The sequence below is a fragment of the Somniosus microcephalus genome, chromosome 26 (genome assembly GCF_052327205.1).
Source record: "Somniosus microcephalus isolate GS21.2 chromosome 26, FLI_Smic_1.0, whole genome shotgun sequence".
Taxonomy (NCBI): domain Eukaryota; kingdom Metazoa; phylum Chordata; class Chondrichthyes; order Squaliformes; family Somniosidae; genus Somniosus; species Somniosus microcephalus.
Window position 1 is genome coordinate 10,730,267 of NC_141012.1, and position 19,395 is coordinate 10,749,661.

Genomic DNA, 19,395 nt, shown 5'->3' on the forward strand with positions numbered 1-19,395 from the left:
AAGTTACAAGTATTTGTGATACCAGTATCTGACAATGAAACATCCATATTCCCTGCTGATCACATCTGGATTGCACTGAGTCAGAACATAGAAACTGTTTTTCAGGCGAGAATTGTCTGTCTTTTTGTGACTGTGTGTTCTTGCACTGCAACTTCTGCATTTGCTGTGAAGTGGTTTTGAAGCAATGCTAAAGTTGCAGCATAAATCCAGAATGAAGGCCCGCCCTGACTCCACAGAGCCGAGGCACACGAGCTGGAAGTAGCCTCGTGTCTCCTGGATTTGACACCGCAGGGACTGTAACCCCACTGCAATGTGACCCTTGGGCCTCTTTTAAAAAAAATCTAACCAGAGTTGGTTTAAAGAACAACAACAACTTGTATTTATATAGCGCCTTTAAACATAGTCAAACGTCCCTAGGTGCTGCACAGGAGTGTTATGAAACAAAGTTTGACACCGAGCCACATGAGATATGAGGGCAGGTTGGTCAGAGGTAGGTTTTAAGGAGCATCTTAAAGGAGGAAAGAGAGGCGGAGAGGTTTAGGGAGGAAATTCCAGGGCTTAGGGCCTCGGCCGCTGAAGGCGCGGCTACCAATGGTTGAGCGATTAAAATCGGGGATGCTCAAGGGGACAGAATTTGAGGAGCGCAGAGATCTCAGAGGGATGTAGGGCTGGAGGAGATTACCGAGATAGGGAGGGGCGAGGCCATGGTGGGATTTGAAAACCGGGATGAGAATTTTAAATATTTAGAAAGCTTTCTCCTGGATAGGATCATTTGAGTTCCATCCGAGCATTATAAATAAGGTACTACCTGACTAGCATCAGCACTGTAATTATTGCCCTCGGTCTAATAGTTGTAATATAAATGCAGCATTAAACAATATCTCTTTCAAAAGTCAAAAAGTTAACTTTAACTTGAACATTATGGGGTAGATTTTCCCGAACCTGTCGGGAAGAAGGCGGGACTTCCCCTTTCGGGTTTTTGACCCGCCTACATCGACGTCCGGCCAATCTGCGCGATTTTCCCTTGATTGACCTTGTTGATCCCGCCCAGTGGGCTCAGCAGGCCAATTAAGGGCCACCCGGCAACAGGTGACGTCACAGACTGCAATTTCATCTGTCAAGCGTTCTTGACAGATGAAATATCAGTGTTTCACAGCTTTTTGAAGCTGTGAAACACTGACAGTCCGAGTTCTAACATGAGTCCTTCTGCACAGACTCAGTTCGAACTCTTACCGGCATGCAAAGCTGAAGGCTGTCACTTTTCACAGATCGCAGCCGTTCAGCTTTAAGTACCGGCTGAGTGATGCGCTCCCGACGCCTACAGGAAGAAAGGCTGTTCAGGTAATTACAGGTAAGTAAAAGTTCTTTACACACTTTAGACACACCAAACACACTTACCTTTGCACTCATGCACCCATCACTCACCTGAACACCGACATCGCGACCCCTCCAACTCCTTCAACCCGACGGCCCGCCTGCTCCAACCTGGCGTGGTTTGGAGCCGTCGGGAAACCCACACGAAACCCCTCAATAAAGGGATTAGTCTAAAAACTGCCTGTTAACTACCTGTTAACAGGCAGTTAATTGGCACTAATCCCTTCTCGCCTGGTTTCGGCAGGTCCCAGTGCGGGGCGGGTACCCGCCGCCCCTGAAACTTACGTGGGGCGGGGTTTTGGGCAGGATGATGTCGGGACCCCCAAATTCGGGATTTCCCCCCCCGCCCCCCCGACACGCCTGAAACCCTGCCTGACGGCTCCAGGAAAATCTAGCCCTAAATTTTTTTTTTTTGTTCAGTCTTTTTTGTTGCGCTTATTTCGGCAGTGAATGCTGGTAACCCAGCACTGATTAATGCTGTGGAGCTTCGCCTGCCTGCACAAGCACCAATGGCTTTCTTTGCTTTTTCGTGACCTTCCTTAGACACCGAGCACGGTGGTGCAGCCAGAACCGAAGTCATGAAACAGAACTTCGAAGCAAGTGCTCGTAATACAAATGGAATGATTCCACAGCACTTGGGACCCTGACGCAGAATTGCACAAGCATTTTGTGAATCTGTCTGGAATAGAAATGCGCCCATTAGAGAATTGGCTGGGCTTGATTCAGTGTTGGAACTGAATTAACATCCACAGTTAATAGTGCAATGCCCAAGGCTGACGGTGCAATCTCTACTGATAATTCAACTCCGACTGTCACACTCAGTCACTCTTTGAAGTTGATTACTGATAATGGCTTAGCATTTGCAATTTAAACTAAAATATACCACTACACCAAAATAATTACTAAAGATGAAACTCCTTGTAAGAAAGATTATTAATTTTTGCACGGCAGCCAAGTTGCAAGATTGTAGTGTGAATGATAATTTTTCTCTCCATTACAAAACTGCAGGATAATGTTAAACAGATCCAGGAGATGAAGGTAAAATTGGAGGAACTGAAGAAGAAATCTGAAAAAGAGAAGAAGGAGTTTGTTCAAAAAGAGCAAGAGTTGAAGAATGAAATTGAGAGGCTTTACGCAAATGGGAAACGGTACGAGGAATCTTTTATCGCCGTTTTATTTAATGAAACAACGATTCATGTGGGGAGAGCACGGGAATATGGCATTGAGATAGAGGATCAGCCATGAACATATTTGTTGTGTCTGTGTGTTAATAGAGACACTGAAGACAGGAATTGGTTTCATAGGTGTTTACTGAACAAAGTCTGGAGGGGAACTAACTGATACAACACAATATACAGGCTTATATAGCCCGAGTGGCCATTACCGGCATTACAGTACACGGGGCTCTTAAAGGCACATACACTACAATATTCAATGGCGGAGCAGGCTCGAAGGGCCGAGTGGCCTACTCCTGCTCCTGTTTTCCAATCTTTTTTCGATGCACGTGTGCTCTCAAACTATAGGTAGCATTTTGAGGACTGTTGTCTTGCGCAAGAAATAAAGTGGGAGTGCAGCAATGTTGTTATATGCCAAAAATAATCTGGATTACCAAATGGTCACATGACCCTGCTCTTTGATTATAACTAATTATTAGATCGAAGGGGCTACCCAGGCCTTTGGCGTGCTGTGCAGATGAGAGAAATGAGGCTGATCCCGTGTAGGAGAGATAAGTTATGAGGAGCCACTCAATGTTTTGGGGGGGTGGGTGGGCGGTCTTCAGTCTGATGGGGGGAGGAGAGGGGACCATCTGAAGGAACTTTATAGAAGCGTATTTATCTGTTCCATAAAGCCCAGAACAATCAATTCAGATCTTCTTAGGGAGTCCCTCGGAACCGAGGATGACTTGCTTCCATATTAAAAATGAGTTCTCAGGTGACTGATCCAATGCAGGACCTACAGTCTCTGTCACAGGTGGGGCAGACGGTGGTTGAAGGGGCGGGTGGGTGGGGTGCTTGGGTTGATGTGCGCTCCTTCCGCTGTTTGCGCTTGGCTTCCGCTTGCTCCCGGCGAAGAGACTCGAGGTGTTCGGCGCCTTCCCGGGTGCTTCTCCTCCACTTTGTGCGGTCTTGGGCCAGGGATTCCCAGGTGTCGGTGGTGGGGGATGTTGCAGTTTTTCAAGGAGGCTTTGAGGGTGTCCTTGAAGCGTTTCTTCTGCCCACCTGGGGCTCTCTTGCCATGTCGGAGCTCCGAGTAGAGCGCTTGTTTTGGGAGTCTCGTATCGGGCATGCGGACAATGTGACCCGCCCATCGGAGCTGATCGAGCGTGGTCAAAGCTTCAGATATGATATGGTAGTGGGACAAAAAGGGGGGCGCGGGGGGAATTCAGGGTTGTAAATAGTAAGTTTGGTCCAGATGCAAGGCTGTGTTTCACTGCACAGAGAGTAAAGAGCTGAAATGGGCCATTTGAGGCCAGGATATCGGACTAATTTACAAAACTGCTAGCTGCTTTAATAGGAAAACACTGGGATATGATGTCATCAGAGTTAGCCAGAGTACTTTTTGGCAGCTGGCATCTGTTCGAAATGCCGAGCGCTTTAAAGCTACAAAGTCTTTTTCAGTAAAGAATTTCTGATGCCTTCCCTCCCTCCCTGGGGTAAAGGAGTACTTCATAGGTTCTCCGAGCTGCCTGTCCGTCTGCAGCTAACCCTGCCCCAGTGTAAATAAAAAATATATATATTTTTGCACTAAAGCATAGTGGAGAGATCTCTGTGGGGAAAATCCCAAATTGTCATTGATAAGACAATTATGGATGAGAGAGGTCATTCAGCCCATCTTATTTCATTCATCCAGGAAGGTCCTAATGTCCCCCCATTGTAGCATTCAATTGCTTCTTAAGTGATTCCAGGGCTTTTGCCTTTACTACTCCCATCTGGATATCTATTCCACATATTGATCCCTGTTTGTATGAAGAAGAATTTCCTGATCTCAGTTGTAAAAAAAAAGATACTTTTCATTAGTTTGAACGTGCGTCCCCCATTTTATTCCTGCAATTAAGCTGAATTTCAAGTAATGCTGCTTGTTCACTTTTCAGACAGTCTTCTATAACAAGTTGCCACTCAGAAAGCTCCATTCTTCAGCTTTTTGTACAAGGAATTTGGATATTGCTGCTGTTGTAACAGGAAGCTGATCTCTCTCATCACCAAGACCAGATGATCAACTTTTTTTCTAATTGGGGGTTCAGGTTTGGCATGACAGGTGTTGCTTGACACCCTGTAAGCTGAATATGGTGGGCCAGCCAAGGAAATGTATTAAAAAATGGAAATAGATGCAAGGTACTGTTTCTTTCTGTGGCTTTGGGTGCAGTCATGGCTCAGCGGGTAGCACCCTTGCCTGTGAGTCAGAAGATTGTAGGTTCATAGTCCCACTCCAGAAACTTGAGCACAAAAATCTAGGCTGACACTCCCAGTGTAGTACTGAGGGAGTGCTGCACTGTCAGAGGAGCCGACTTTCGGATGAGACGTTAAACCGAGGCCCCGTCTGCTCTCGCAGGTGGATGTAAAATATCCCATGGCACTATTTCGAAGAAGAGCAGGGGAGTTATCCTCGGTGTCCTGGCCAATATTTATCCCTCAATCAACATCACCAAAAACAGATTATCTGGTCATTATTACATTGCTGTTTGTGGGAGCTTGCTGTGCGCAAATTGGCTGCCGCGTTTCCTACATTACAACAGTGACTACACTTCAAAAAAAATACTTCATTGGCTATAAAGCGCTTTGGGACATCCGCTGGTTGTGAAAGGTGCTATACAAGACTTTTTTCTTTCACGCAAGTGGCCATGTAACTCGAGAAGTGACCAAGTATTCTAAAGGCCTGGTTTGTAAAACCCCTCCTGGCAGTTCTTGCATCGAGTACAGTATAACATAGTGTTTACAGCACAGAAACAGGCCATTAGGCCCAACAGGCCCAGGCCTTGTTTTCTGTTGGTTGTAAGACAGTGGTTTGGAGCTTTATATTTAAACTGGAATGCTCATTCTCTGTAAACTTACCTCTTTTGATCAAGCCTTTGGTTATTATGAAGGAATACTACCTCAAAGGATCAGATTTCCTCGATAAATTCCAAGTCTTTAAGCAGAATAATTTTTTTTTTAGGGAGGGAGGGGCTCTTGATGAGCTCATAATCGGTACTGGTTTCAAGGAGCCGCTGAAGATGGTTTGAGGGAATTTAATTAACAGCAATGGTCTGTGTATCCTACTCCGCTCACACACTGTTGGCTTCTGCCTCCTGCAAGCTAGTCTCCATGACATTGGTATTGGCACTCCTAGGTTACGTTGCCACAAGTATAAAACTGTCTATACCTAGACTTGCATTTCTACAGCGTCTTTCACGACTACCGGACGTCTCAAAGCGCTTTACAGCCAATGAAGTACTTTTTGAAGTGGAGTCACTGTTGTAATGTGGGAAACGCGGCAGCCAATTTCCGCACAGCAAGCTCCCACAAACAGCAATGTGATAATGACCAGATCATCTGTTTTGGTTGAGGGATAAATATTGGCCCCAGGACACCAGGGATAACTCCCCCTGCTCTTCTTCTGAATAGTGCCATGGGATCTTTTACGTCCACCCGAGAGAGCAGATGGGGCCTCGATTTAACGTCTCATCCGAAAGACGGCACCTCCGACAGTGCAGCACCCCCTCAGCACTGCACTGGGAGTGTCAGCCTAGCCTGGAGTGGGACTTGAATCCACAACCTTCTGACTCCGAGGCGAGTGTGCTACCAACTGAGCCACAGCTGACACTAGTATATACATTGGTATAAAACACTAGTTAGGCCGCAGCTGGAATACTGCGTGCAGTGCTGGTCACTACATTACAGGAAGGATGTGATTGCACTAGAGAGGGTACAGAGGAGATTTACGAGGATGTTGCCAGGACTGGAGAATTTTAGCTATGAGGAAAGATTGGATAGGCTGGGGTTGTTTTCTTTGGAACAGAGGAGGCTGAGAGACGACTTAATTGAGGTGTATAAAATGATGAGAGGCCGAGATAGAATGGATAGGAAGGACCTATTTCCCTTAGCGGAGGGGTCAAAAACCAGGGGGCGTAGATTTAAAGTAATTGTTTGGAGGTTTAGAAGGGATTTCAGGAGAAATTTTTTCACCCAGAGGGTTGTGGGGGTCTAGAACTCACTGCCTGAAAGGGTGGTAGAGGCAGAAACCCTCATCGCATTTAAAAAGTACTTGGATGTGCACTTGGGATGCTGTAACCGACAGGGCTACGGACCAAGAGCTGGAAAGTGGGATTAGGCTGGATAGCTCTTTGTCGGCCGGCACGGACAAGATGGGCCGAATGGCCTCCTTCTGTGCCGTAAATTTCTATGATTCTATGAAGTCTGGTTTTGGACCAAACCGTCTGGTTTACATTTCTTTCACTATTGTGTCTTCTGATGTAGAGGCATTAATTATTAAACTATTGTATGAGTTTTCAGCAGCAACAAAGAAACTGTCCCAAGCCACAATCCCACCTCCGCCCCACCTTATCCTACCTCCGTTTTAGAATACAGCAAAGGGTTGGTAACCTTGAGCTGGGTGGCCAGAAGCATTCTGGCGCTGTCCAATTTTTCTTTTTCCTTTTTTCCCCTCCACCCCTTGACTTCTCATCTCTCCTCCCTCCTCCCCAAGGTGTGTAAAAGAGAGCCTTGCAAAACTGCTTTAGGGTGTATGCAGGTCTTGAGAGGATTGTGCAGGCAAGTCGGTTGTTTCTCGCAGGACTGGTTTCAGTAAGATTTGTTTTAATGTAACATGTAGAAAACTTAGGATTTTTTTTTTCAATAACAACAGCACGGTGGCATAGTGGTTAGCACTGTTGCCTCACAGCGCCAGGGACCCGGGTTCAAATCCGGCCTCGGGTGACTGTCTGTGTGGAGTTTGCACATTCTCCCCGTGTTTGCGTGGGTTTCCTCCGGGTGCTCCGGTTTCCTCCCACAGTCCAAAGATGTGCGGGTTAGGTTGATTGGCCATGATAAAAAAATTGGCCCTTAGTGTTAGGGGGGATTAAATATGTGGGGTTACGGGGATAGGGCTTGGGTGGGATGGCTGTCGGTGTAGGGACCGGGTGCTAGGGTTTGGATGATCAGCCATGATCTCGTTGAATGGCGGAGCAGGCTCGAAGGGCCGAATGGCCTACTCCTGCTCCTAGTTTCTATGTTTCTAATGGGGAAATAACCCTTAACTTGCACAGTTCAGCTTGGCTATCTAAAGAAATAATTATTAAGAACATAAGAAATAGGAGCAGGAATACGCCATTCGGCCCCTCGAGCCTGCTCCGCCATTCAATAAGATCATGGTTGATCTTGGGCTCAGTGCCACTTCCCCGCCCGCTCCCCATAACCCTTCACTCCCTTATCTTGCAAAAACCTGTCTATCTCCACCTTAAATGTATTTAATGACCCAGCCTCCACGGCTCTCTGGGGCAGAGAATTCCACAGATTTACGACCCTCCGAGAGAAGAAATTCCGCCTCATCTCAGTTCTAAAAGGGCGACCCTTTATTCTAAAACTATGCCCCCCCGCGTTCTAGATTTCCCCACGAGGGGAAACATCCTCTCTGCATCTACCTTGTTGAGCCCCCTTAGTATCTTATATGTTTCAATAAGATCATCTCCCATTCTTCTAAATTCCAATGAGTATAGGCCCAACCTGCTCAACCTTTCTTCATAAGTCAACCCCCTTGTCATGAATCTTATCATGACTCATGAAGTAACACTGGGCGGCCAGCTGGTGGCGCCGTCCAAGGAGTATAAATACTCGGACGTGGGCCCAGCTTGCTCAGGATGTTTCTGTAACCAGGAACTAGTGATGTAACTAGAAATCTCATGGTTTTGAAACAGTTGATTAAAGCCTTGTTTTATACTCAAACCAAGCTCTCAGTACAGGAAACTTTCTGGTATCCGGCACTGACGGGACCGAGCTGTTGCCGTCCCATCAAAACTGCCGTAGAAACCAGCGCCAATGTTAAAACATACGGAGCTCAGAGAGCTCCGTGTGAAGCAACAAACCCTGTTGCTTAGCAACAGCTTCAAAACAGTCGGCTGCAGCTGCAAGCATCTCTGTAGCTAAGCAACAGCTTCAGCTAGACCTTGCAGAGCCTGACTGGAGGAAAAAAAAGCAACGAAAAGAAAAAAAAATTATCTGAACCGGCTCCTGAATTTTGCCGGTGGATAGAGCTTTCCGGACATTTAACCTCCGGATAAACTAAAGTTTCCTGTAGTCTTCTTACATCACCCCTCATCTCTGGATGAATTTGGCTAGGACAAATAAAATTAGAGAGTTAAATGCATGGCTCAAAGACTGGTGTGGGAGAAATGGGTTTTGCTTCCTGGGACACTGGCACCAGTACTGGGGCAGGAGGGAGCTGTTCCGTCGGGACGGGCTTCACTTGGCCAGTGCTGGGACTAGAGTCCTGGCGGATCATATAACTAGGGCTGTAGAGAGGGCTTTAAACTAACTAGTGGGGGGGAGGTTCCTAGAGAGCAAATAATAAAAATGACAACAGAGAAGGTCATAGACTTAGGTAGCAGTGGGGAAATTAAAAACCAGAGCATGTCAGGAAGGGGCAGAAGGTATGGAGTAAAAGGTAAAGTAATAAAAAGGGCAAAAGCAGGAACTAAGTGTCACAAAACATCTTTCAAAGTTCTCTATCTGAATGCACGTAGCATTCGTTACAAAATAGACGAGTTAATGACACAAATAACTACATATGGGTATGATCTTGTGGCCATTACAGAAACATGGCTGCAGGGTGACAATGCCTGGGAATTAAACATACCAGGTTATTTAACGATCAGGAAGGACAGGCAGGAAGGAAGGGGAGGTGGGGTGGCTATGTTAATAAAGGAAGGAATCACTGTAATACAGAGAAATGATATTGGGTCAAAAGATCTGGATAATGAAACAGTTTGGGTGGAGGTAAGGAATAATAAGAGGAAAAAAACACTAGTGGGCGTAGTCTATAGGCCTCCGAACAGTGGCAACTCTGTTGGACGGAGTATCAATCAGGAAATAGTTGAGGCTTGTAATAAGGGAACATCTATAATTATGGGGGATTTTAACTATCATATTAATTGGACAAATCAAATTGGGCAGGGCTACCTTGAGGATGAGTTCATTGAGTGTATTAGGGATGGGTTTCTTGAGCAGTATGTAACTGAACTGACCAGGGGGCAAGCAACCTTAGATCTGGTCCTGTGTAACGAGACTGGATTAATTACAAATGTCCTAGTAAAGGATCCCCTTGGAATGAGTGACCATAACATGGTTGAATTCCATATTCAATTAGAGGGTGAGAAGGTTGGATCTCAAACAAGCGTGCTAAGCTTGAATAAAGGAGACTATGAAGGTATGAGAGCGGAATTGAGTAGAGTGGATTGGGAAAATAGATTAAAGGGTAAGACGATACATGATCAGTGGTGTACATTTAAAGAGTTATTTTACAACTTCCAAAAAATATATATTCCACTGAGAAGAAAAGGGTGTAAAAGAAAAGACAGCCATCCGTGGCTAAGTAAAGAAATTAAGGATAGTATTCGACTAAAAACAAGGGCATATAAGGTAGCCAAATCTAGTGGGAGGATAGAGGATTGGGAAAACTTTAAAAGACAGCAAAAAATAACAAAAAGATTGATTAAGAAAGGGAAGATAGATTATGAAAGTAAATTAGCAAAAAATATAAAAACAGATAGTAAGAGTTTTTATAGTTATATAAAAAGAAAAAGGGTGGCTAAAGTAAATGTTGGTCCCTTAGAGGATGAGACCGGGAAATTAATGGTGGGAAATATGGAGATGGCAAAAACACTGAATGAATATTTTACATCAGTCTTTACAGTAGAAGACACTAAGAATATCCCAACACTGGACAAACAGGGGGCTAAAGGGGGGGAGGAGCTAAACACGATCAAAATCACTAAGGAAGTGGTACTCGGTAAAATAATGGGATTCAAGGCGGATAAATCACCTGGACCTGATGGCTTACATCCTAGGGTCTTGAGGGAAGTGGCGGTAGGGATTGTGGATGCATTGGTAATAATTTTCCAAAACTCCCTGGACTCGGCAAAGGTCCCGGCAGACTGGAAAACTGCAAATGTAACACCCTTATTTAAAAAGGGCAGTAGACAGAAGGCTGGAAACTATAGACCGGTTAGCCTAACATCTGTGGTAGGTAAAATGTTAGAGTCCATTATTAAGGAGACAGTAACAGGACATTTGGATAATCATAATTTAATAGGACAAAGTCAACATGGTTTTATGAAGGGGAAGTCATGTTTGACAAATTTAATGGAGTTCTTTGAGGAAGTAACGTATAGGGTGGATAAAGGGGAACCAGTGGACGTAGTGTATTTAGACTTCCAAAAGGCATTTGACAAGGTGCCACACAAAAGATTATTGCTTAAGATAAAAAATCACGGGATTGGGGGTAATATTCTGGCATGGATAGAGGATTGGCTATCTAACAGAAGGCAGAGAGTTGGGATAAATGGTTCATTCTCAGACTGGCAATCAGTAACTAGTGGTGTTCCGCAGGGGTCAGTGCTGGGTCCCCAATTCTTTACAATCTATATTAACGATTTGGCGGAGGGAACCGAGTGTAACATATCAAAGTTTGCAGATGATACTAAGATGGGAGGGAAAGTAGTGAGTGAGGAGGACATAAAAAACCTTCAAGGGGACATAGACAGGCTAAGTAAGTGGGCAGAGATTTGGCAGATGGAATACAATACTGGAAAGTGTGAGGTTATGCACTTTGGCAGGAAAAATCGTAGAGCAAGTAATTATCTTAATGGCAAGAAACTGGAAAGTACTGAAGTACAAAGGGATCTGGGGGTCCTGGTGCACGAAACTCAAAAGGTTAGTATGCAGGTGCAGCAAGTGATTAAGAAGGCCAATGGAATGTTGGCTTTCATTGCTAGGGGGATAGAATATAAAAATAGGGAGGTATTGCTTCAGTTGTACAAGGTATTGGTGAGACCGCACCTGGAATACTGCGTACAGTTTTGGTGTCCATACTTAAGAAAGGACATACTTGCTCTCGAGTCAGTACAAAGAAGGTTCACTCGGTTAATCCCGGGGATGAGGGGATGGACATATGAGGAGAGGTTGAGTAGATTGGGACTCATTGGAGTTCAGAAGAATGAGAGGCGATCTTATTGAAACATATAAGATTGTGAAGGGGTTGGATCGGGTGGAAGCGGGGAAGATGTTCCTGATGATGGGTGAAACTAGAACTAGGGGGCATAGTCTTAGAATAAGGGGCTGCTCTTTCAAAACTGAGATGAGGAGGAACTACTTCACTCAGAGGGTGGTAGGTCCATGGAATATGCGGCCCCAAAAAGCTGTAGAAGCTACATCATTACATAAATTTAAAACAGAAATAGACAGTTTCCTAGAAGTAAAGGGAATTAAAGGTTACGGGGAGCGGGCAGGAATTTGGACATGAGTCTAGGTTCGGATCGGTCATGGCCCTGTGGGTAGCGGAGCGGGCCCAGGGGCCGTGTAGCCTGATCCTGCTCCTATTTCATGTGTCTAATTCTGTTAGATTCAGGAGATGGTTCTGTGATAGTGGATTGGCGGTTAGGATCAGATCAGCCATGATCTTATTGAATGGCGGAGCAGGCTCGAGGGGCCGATTGGCCTACTCCTGCTCCTATTTCTTATGTTCTTATGGAATTAACCTAGTGAATCGTCTCTGAACTGCTTCCAATGCAAGTATATCCTTTCTTAAATAAGGAAAAGAACCTTTTGCAGTTTAGAGAGCCCCTCCTCCCCTCCACCCCTCCCCCCCCCCCCCCCCCCCAGCCCCTGGATTGACTCTTGTCTTTGTACCCAGTCTGGCCGCTGTCAGTTTACTTGCAGTCTCTCTTTTTCTAGGCTGATGATGGAGCAGGAAGAAAAGGGGAACCAGGTCGCCATCCTGATCAGTGATCAGTCGGACAAAAAGTAAGTCTTTACTGTGTTGCTTTTCTTGATCTAGAGCTAATGGAGCTAAAGATGTTGGCCTGGAGATTCCGCTCGGTTGCGCTTGTTTATTTTTTTTAGATCAATTTCGCCCAAAATCGGCCAAACCGGCGCAAAAGATCGCGGAATTTCAAGCACAAATTAAGTTCAGCACAAATCAAGTTTCCGCGATCTTTTGCGCTAATTTTACATATCGCCGCGCCGGAAGCCAGCCACGCGCCCCAGATCGAATTAATCACCTTTGGGACTTCGAGCAGGCTCTTAAAATTAAGCTGGATCTTTTGATTTGGACAGGTTGGGTGATTGGGCAGAAGCATGGCAGATGCAGTATAATGTGGATAAATGCGAGGTTATCCACTTTGGTGGCAAAAACAGGAAGACAGATTATTATCTGAACGGCAATAGATTGGGAAAAGGGGAAGTGCAACGAGATCTGGGTGTCCTTGTGCACCAGTCGCTGAAGGTAAGCATGCAGGTGCAGCAGGCGGTTAAGAAGGCAAATGGTATGTTGGCCTTCATAGCGAGAGGTTTCGAGTACAGGAACAAGGATGTCTTGCTGCAGTTGTACAGGGCCTTGGTGAGACTACACCTTGAGTATTGTGTGCAGTTTTGGTCACCTTATCTGAGGAAGGATGTTCTTGCCATGGAGGGAGTGCAGCAAAGATTCACCAGGCTGATACCTGGGATGGCAGGAATGACATATGAGTAGAGATTGGGTCGATTAGGCTTATATTCGCTAGAGTTTAGAAGAATGAGAGGAGATCTCATTGAAACTTTTAAAATTCTAACAGGAGTAGACAGACTAGATGCAGGAAGGATGTTCCCGATGGCGGGGGAGTCCAGAACCAGGGGTCACAGTCTAAGGATAAGGGGTAAGCCATTTAGGACTGAGATGAGGAATTTCTTCACCCAGAGAGCGGTGAACCTGTGGAATTCTCTACCACACAAGGCAGTTGAGGCAAATTCATTAAATATATTCAAGAAGGAGTTGGATATATTTCCTAAGGCTAAAGGGATATGGGGAGAAAGCAGTGACAGGGTACTGAATTTGGATGATCAGCCATGATCTCATTAAATGGCGGAACAGGCTCGAGGGGCCGAATGGCCTACTCCTGCTCCTATCTTCTATGTTTTGGGCGCAAGGACACTAATAGACAAGTTTTAAAAGTTTTTTAATATAATTTTTTTTTAATTTACAGGAAACTTTCTGGTATCCGGCACTGACGGGACCGAGCTGGTGCCGTCCCATCAAAACTGCCGTAGAAACCAGCGCCAATGTTAAAACATACGGAGCTTCTGAGCTCCGTCTGAAGCAACAAACCCTGTTGCTTAGCAACAGCTTCAAAACAGTCGGCGCAGCTTGCAAGCATCTCTGTAGCTAAGCAACAGCTTCAGCTCGACGCTTGCAGAGCCTGACTGGAGAAAAAAAGCGACGAAATGTAAAAAAAACTTATCTGCACCGACTCCTGAATTTTGCCAGTGGATAGAGCTTTCCGGACATTTAACTCCGGTTAAACGAAAGTTTCCTGTACTAAGAAACTAACGAATGTACACCGATGTAACGAGCCAACAATGCTGTCTAGTTTTTTAAGGTCGCTTTCAGTGATTTTAAAATCGAGTTACTCACAGGTGGTGGATTGACACGGTGATTTAAAATGCTTCTTTTTTGTGATTAAACCCATTTCCAGCTGTATTAATCAAACTGCACCAAGCTACCACTCTTAAATATATCGAGGAATATTTTTTTTTTTTTAAAGCAAAATTTTTTTTTTTTAATTCCGTTCTAACTCGCTCGCCCGATTACGCTGGGTCAGGGGCAGACTTTACATTTGCTGATATGCAAATGAGTTTGAGTGGAAACTTGAGGAGTGGGGGGAAAAAATGACTTGAAACCAGCGCAATTTGCGCCTGGATTGCCAAGCAGGCCCATCAGTACCTGTAGAGAGAGAAAAGGTGGATTAATATTTCAGGTAGAGGCAAAGGATGTACCGAAAACATTCATCCCTTTTCTTTTTAGAAACTGGTAAGACTGGATGTGTTTTTTTTTACAGTATGTTCTGTTTGTATATCAGATTTGTTATTTTTTTTGTCCATTTGCGTTTTAACCATTTGCGCAATGCAAATCCTACCCACCGAATTAAGGGTTTTGGGGTATTCCAATATCGGAGGTTGACCAAAAAAAATTAATTTAATTCCCACTGGTTTTGAAAAGAGGGCAGATCAGGCCCCAGACAGCGCAGCTCTGAATTCCAGATAGTGGGAGTCGAACCTGAATTGTATCACTTTGGAGTTGTTGTTGTCAACTGAGGCTCAGTGAGTAGCACACTCGCCTCTAAGTCAGAAGGTTGTGGGTCCTGCGTCGTCTTTCGGATGAGACGTTAAACCGAGGACCCTGTCTGCTCTCTCAGGTGGACGTAAAAGATCCCACGGCCACTATTTCGAAGAAGAGCAAGGGAGTTATCCCCGGTGTCCTGGGGACAATATTTATCCCTCAACCAACATAACAAAAACAGATTATCTGGTCATTATCATATTGCTGTTTGTGGGAGCTTGCTGTGCTCAAATTGACTGTCGCGTTTCCCACATTACAACAGTGACTCCACTTCAAAAAGTACTTCATTGGCTGTAAAGCACTTTGAGACGTCCGGTGGTTGTGAAAGGCGCTATAGAAATGCAAGTCTTTTGCTTTCTTTTTAACATGGAATCATACAGCACAGAAGGAGACCATTCGGCCTATCCTGCCTGTGCTTCTGAGAGAGCTATCCATTTGGTCCCTGCTCTTACCCCGCATTTTGATTCTTTTACTATTGTCTTTAGGGGGAAAGTAAGTCTGAACAGTCAGTTATTGAAGTTTATGTTGTAACACTTCAGTTTTAACCTTGTCAATTGACTGGCTATTGCAGAGAGAAGTTGAATGAGGACTTGGCAAACCTGAGGCTCCAGCATAGCGAGCTCAACAAGAACATCCTGGAAGAGACGGAGCGTGCCTTGAAAGCTGAGGTTAATGTCTTTTGCTTTAGGCTATGTTATGAGTTTAGGGTCTTGTCTTGGATATTCTCAGGTACATTGGTGCTCATCCCTCGCGTGAGTGGTCTTGCATTTACTGCCTCATATCTTGCTATGTGATGGCGTAGCCCAAGGGTGTAATAATTGTATCTCCTTATGGTCTGAACTAGATTTTGTACCTTTCATATGTTTTTTTTAAATCTTGTCAAAGGCAGACCAATGATGAATGAGACCAGATGCAAATTGTTAAGCTTCTTTATTTCACAGGGAGTTGACATACAGTTATGATGGAGATTCATTTGGTACAAATAGTACAAATAGTCTTAAAACAAAATAATGAACACGCAACGCCTTCCCCGTGTCTCGAGGGCAACTCGGGATGGGCAATAAATGCCGGCCTTGCCAGCGATGCACACATCCCGAGAATGGGGAAAAAAAACTAGCTGCATTCTAACCTTTCCTTAACAAATCATTAATGCTTCTGCTGTTGCAGGTTCACTCCCTGGAGAGCAAGAGGGAGTTTGCAGTTATGATATTGGACCAAGCAGCCAGTGAGGCAGAACTACAGATTTATAACTTAAGGTCAGTGTCTATCTATTGCAACAGCAATTTATAATCTCGACCAGCTATGACTTGGGGCTTTCTTTTGAAATGAACTGAAGGACACAGCAAATGCAAGCAATTCATTGGACTGGTGTACTGGGAAAGCCAAAAGAGTTTATTGCACAGACGGACTGCAAAAGTTCAAGAAGTAGGTCCACCTTCAAGATTAATTGTTTTCATTGTGTACGCCATGTCTCTGTGGGCAGCACCCTCGCCTCTGAGTCAGAAGGTTGTGGGTTCAAATCCCACTCCAGAGACTTGAGCACAAAAATCTAGGCTGACACTCCAGTGCAGTACTGAGGGAGTGCTGCACTGTCGGAGGTGCCGTCTTTCAGATGAGACGTTAAACCGAGGCCCCGTCTGCTCTCTCGGGTGGACGTAAAAGGTCCCAATGCACTATTTCGAAGAAGAGCAGGGGAAGTTATCCCCAGTGCCCTGGCCAATACTTATCCCTCAATCAACATCACTAAAAATCAGATTATCTGGTCATTATCCCATTGCTGTTTGTGGGGACTTGCTGTGCGCAAATTGGCTGCTGCGTTTCCTTTGGCTGTAAAATCCAAAGATAGGGCGTATAAAATAGCCAAAAAAAGCGCCAGAGCGGAAGATTGGGAACAGTTTAAGATAGAGCAAAGGAGGGCAAAGGGCATGATCAAGAGGGGCAAAATAGCTTACGAAAACAAGCTGGCGGAAAATATAAAAACTAACTCCAAAAGCTTTTATAAATATATCAAAAGGAAAAGACTGGTGAAAACCAAAGTTGGTCCATTGCAGTCAGATACGGGGGAATATATAATGGGAAATAAGGAAATGGCAGATCAACTAAATGCATACTTTGGGTCAGTCTTTACGAAGGAAGACACAAAAAACCTCCCTGGGATATCGGGAAAAATAGGGACATTGGCAAAGGAGGAACTGACGCAAATCAATATCTCTAAGGATATGGTGTTAAGGAAGCTAAAGGGATTGAAGGTGGACAAATCCCCAGGGCCTGATAACATGCATCCTAGGGTACTGAAGGAGGTGGCCCTAGAGATAGCGGATGCACTAAGGATGATTTTTCAGAATTCATTAGACTCGGGAACAGTGCCGATGGATTGGAGGGTAGCTAACGTTACCCCACTATTCAAAAAGGGGGGTAGGGAAAAAGCAGGTAATTACAGACCTGTAAGCCTTACATCAGTTGTGGGCAAAATGCTGGAGTCCATCATTAAGGATGAAATAGCGGAGCACTTAGCAAATGGGGACAGGATAGGACAGAGTCAACATGGATTTACAAAGGGTAAATCGTGCTTGACTAATCTATTGGAATTTTTTGAGGGAGTAACTGGTAGAATAGATGGGGGAGAGCCAGTAGATGTGGTGTACCTGGACTTCCAAAAGGCCTTCGATAAGGTCCCACATAAAAGATTAGCATGGAAAATTGAGGCTCATGGGATAAAGGGGAAAGTTTTGGCGTGGATAGGGAACTGGCTGTCAGATAGAAAACAGAGAGTTGGAATAAACGGCTCATTTTCTGAATGGCAGGCAGTAACAAGTGGGGTACCACAGGGATCTGTCCTGGGCCCCCAGCTGTTCACAATTTACATTAATGACCTGGATCAGGGAGTCGGATGCAGCATTTCCAAATTTGCAGACGACACTAAACTAGGAGGGGGGGTGGGCTCAGAGGAAGAGACCAGGAAGCTCCAGAGCGATTTGGACAGACTGGGCGATTGGGCGGATAAATGGCAGATGCACTATAATGTGGACAAGTGCGAAGTTATCCACCTTGGGTGCAGGAACGGGAGGGCAAATTATTATTTAAATGGCAATAGATTGGGAGAGGGGGAAGTACAGAGAGACCTGGGTGTTCTTGTACACCAGTCACTGAAGGCGAGCATGCAGGTGCAACAGGCGGTCAAGAAGGCAAACGGTATGCTGGCCTTCATAGCAAAAGGGTTAGAATACAGGAACAGGGATACCTTGCTGCAGCTGTACAGGGCACTGGTGAGACCACACCTCGAGTACTGTGTACAGTTTTGGTCGCCTCATCTGAGGAAGGATGTTCTTGCCATGGAGGGGGTGCAGCGGCGATTCACCAGGCTGATACCAGGAATGGCGGGAATGACCTATGAGGAGAGACTATGTAGTTTAGGGATGTACACACTGGAGTTTAGAAGATTGAGAGGGGACCTCATAGAAGTGTATAAAATTCTGACAGGTCTAGACAGACTGGATGCAGAAGGAATGTTTCCCTTGGCGGGTGAGAACAGAACTAGAGGACATAATTTAAGGATAAGGGCTAAACCATTTAGGACAGAGATGAGGGGGAATTTCTTCACTCAGAGAGTGGTGAACCTGTGGAACTCATTGCCACAGAGGGCAGTGTACGCCAGCTCATTAAATATATTTAAGAGGGAATTAGATATATTTCTACGGGCAAAAGGGGTTAAGGGTTACGGAGAGAAGGCGGGGACGGGATACTGAATTAAAGGATCAGCCATGATCTCATCGAATGGCGGAGCAGGCACGAAGGGCCGAATGGCCTACTCCTGCTCCTATCTTCTATGTATCTATGTATCTATGTAAAGCGCTTTGGGACGTCCTGAGATTGTGAAAGGCGCTATAGAAATGCAAGTCTTTTCTTTTCCTCTTTGGCCTTCAATCCATTTCAAAGAAAGCACCAAGTCTAGATGGTTAAGGTTTTGAAAAACGCTTTTGGCATTGGGAAGAGAGCAGGACAGTGGGATTAGATTTTTGGATTGCTCGAGCAAAGAAGCCTTTCTTTTATTTCTGTTTCTTTCGGCGTAACTCGGCTTTGTGTGTGCGTGGCTATCACTGGCTCCACAATATAAAGAGAGGATTTTGTTTTGTACCGTCCTCGTGCACCTTGATGGTGCAGCAAGCAGACATAGCGTTTCATTTATTTTTGTTTAGGTCTATGTCGGGAGGTTCAAACCTGGCACGTGAATGGCAGAGAAGACTGAATGACATCCAGGTTCAAATGGAGAATATAAAGGTATGAAAACGGCGGGAGGAGGGGGACTAGCTTGGAGTGCTCGACGGGCCGAATGGCGGCCTCCTGTGCTGTAACCATTCTCTGATTCTAAGACGGCAGCTGTGTTGTCGAGAGATGCTGTCTTGTGTAAAGGGGCTGGAACAGCTATTTCTGTGCAGACTAACCACACGCTGCAGTGAATGTTCTTCGTTTTTTAGCCGCGTTGCTCGACTGAGGCACGCTTGAACGTCGCGGCCTGCAGGGAGCAGGTTTCAGTCGTTGGCTTTTCTGAAATTGTATTAAAAGAAGCGATTACTGCAAATCTGCAGCTGTTCAATCGGCATTACTGAAAAACAGATGATCTGGTCATTATCACATTGCTGTTTGTGGGGGCTTGCTGTGCGCAAATTGGCTGCCGCGTTT

The 19,395-nt window shown here is 45.2% G+C and overlaps 1 protein-coding gene across 4 annotated transcripts in view; it reads left to right on the top strand.

Annotated features, from left to right (window-relative positions):
* LOC147100284 (RING finger protein 214-like) overlaps positions 1-19,395 on the top strand; it is a 58,896-nt gene that overhangs the window by 28,220 nt on the left and 11,281 nt on the right. For all 4 annotated transcript variants that reach the window (XM_085967818.1, XM_085967820.1, XM_085967819.1 and 1 more), the window contains 5 exons: positions 2,383-2,522; positions 12,297-12,365; positions 15,287-15,383; positions 15,883-15,971; positions 18,912-18,993. In XM_085967818.1, the coding sequence (XP_085823944.1) occupies positions 2,383-2,522; positions 12,297-12,365; positions 15,287-15,383; positions 15,883-15,971; positions 18,912-18,993 (477 nt within the window). The remainder of the gene's footprint in view (positions 1-2,382; positions 2,523-12,296; positions 12,366-15,286; positions 15,384-15,882; positions 15,972-18,911; positions 18,994-19,395) is intronic.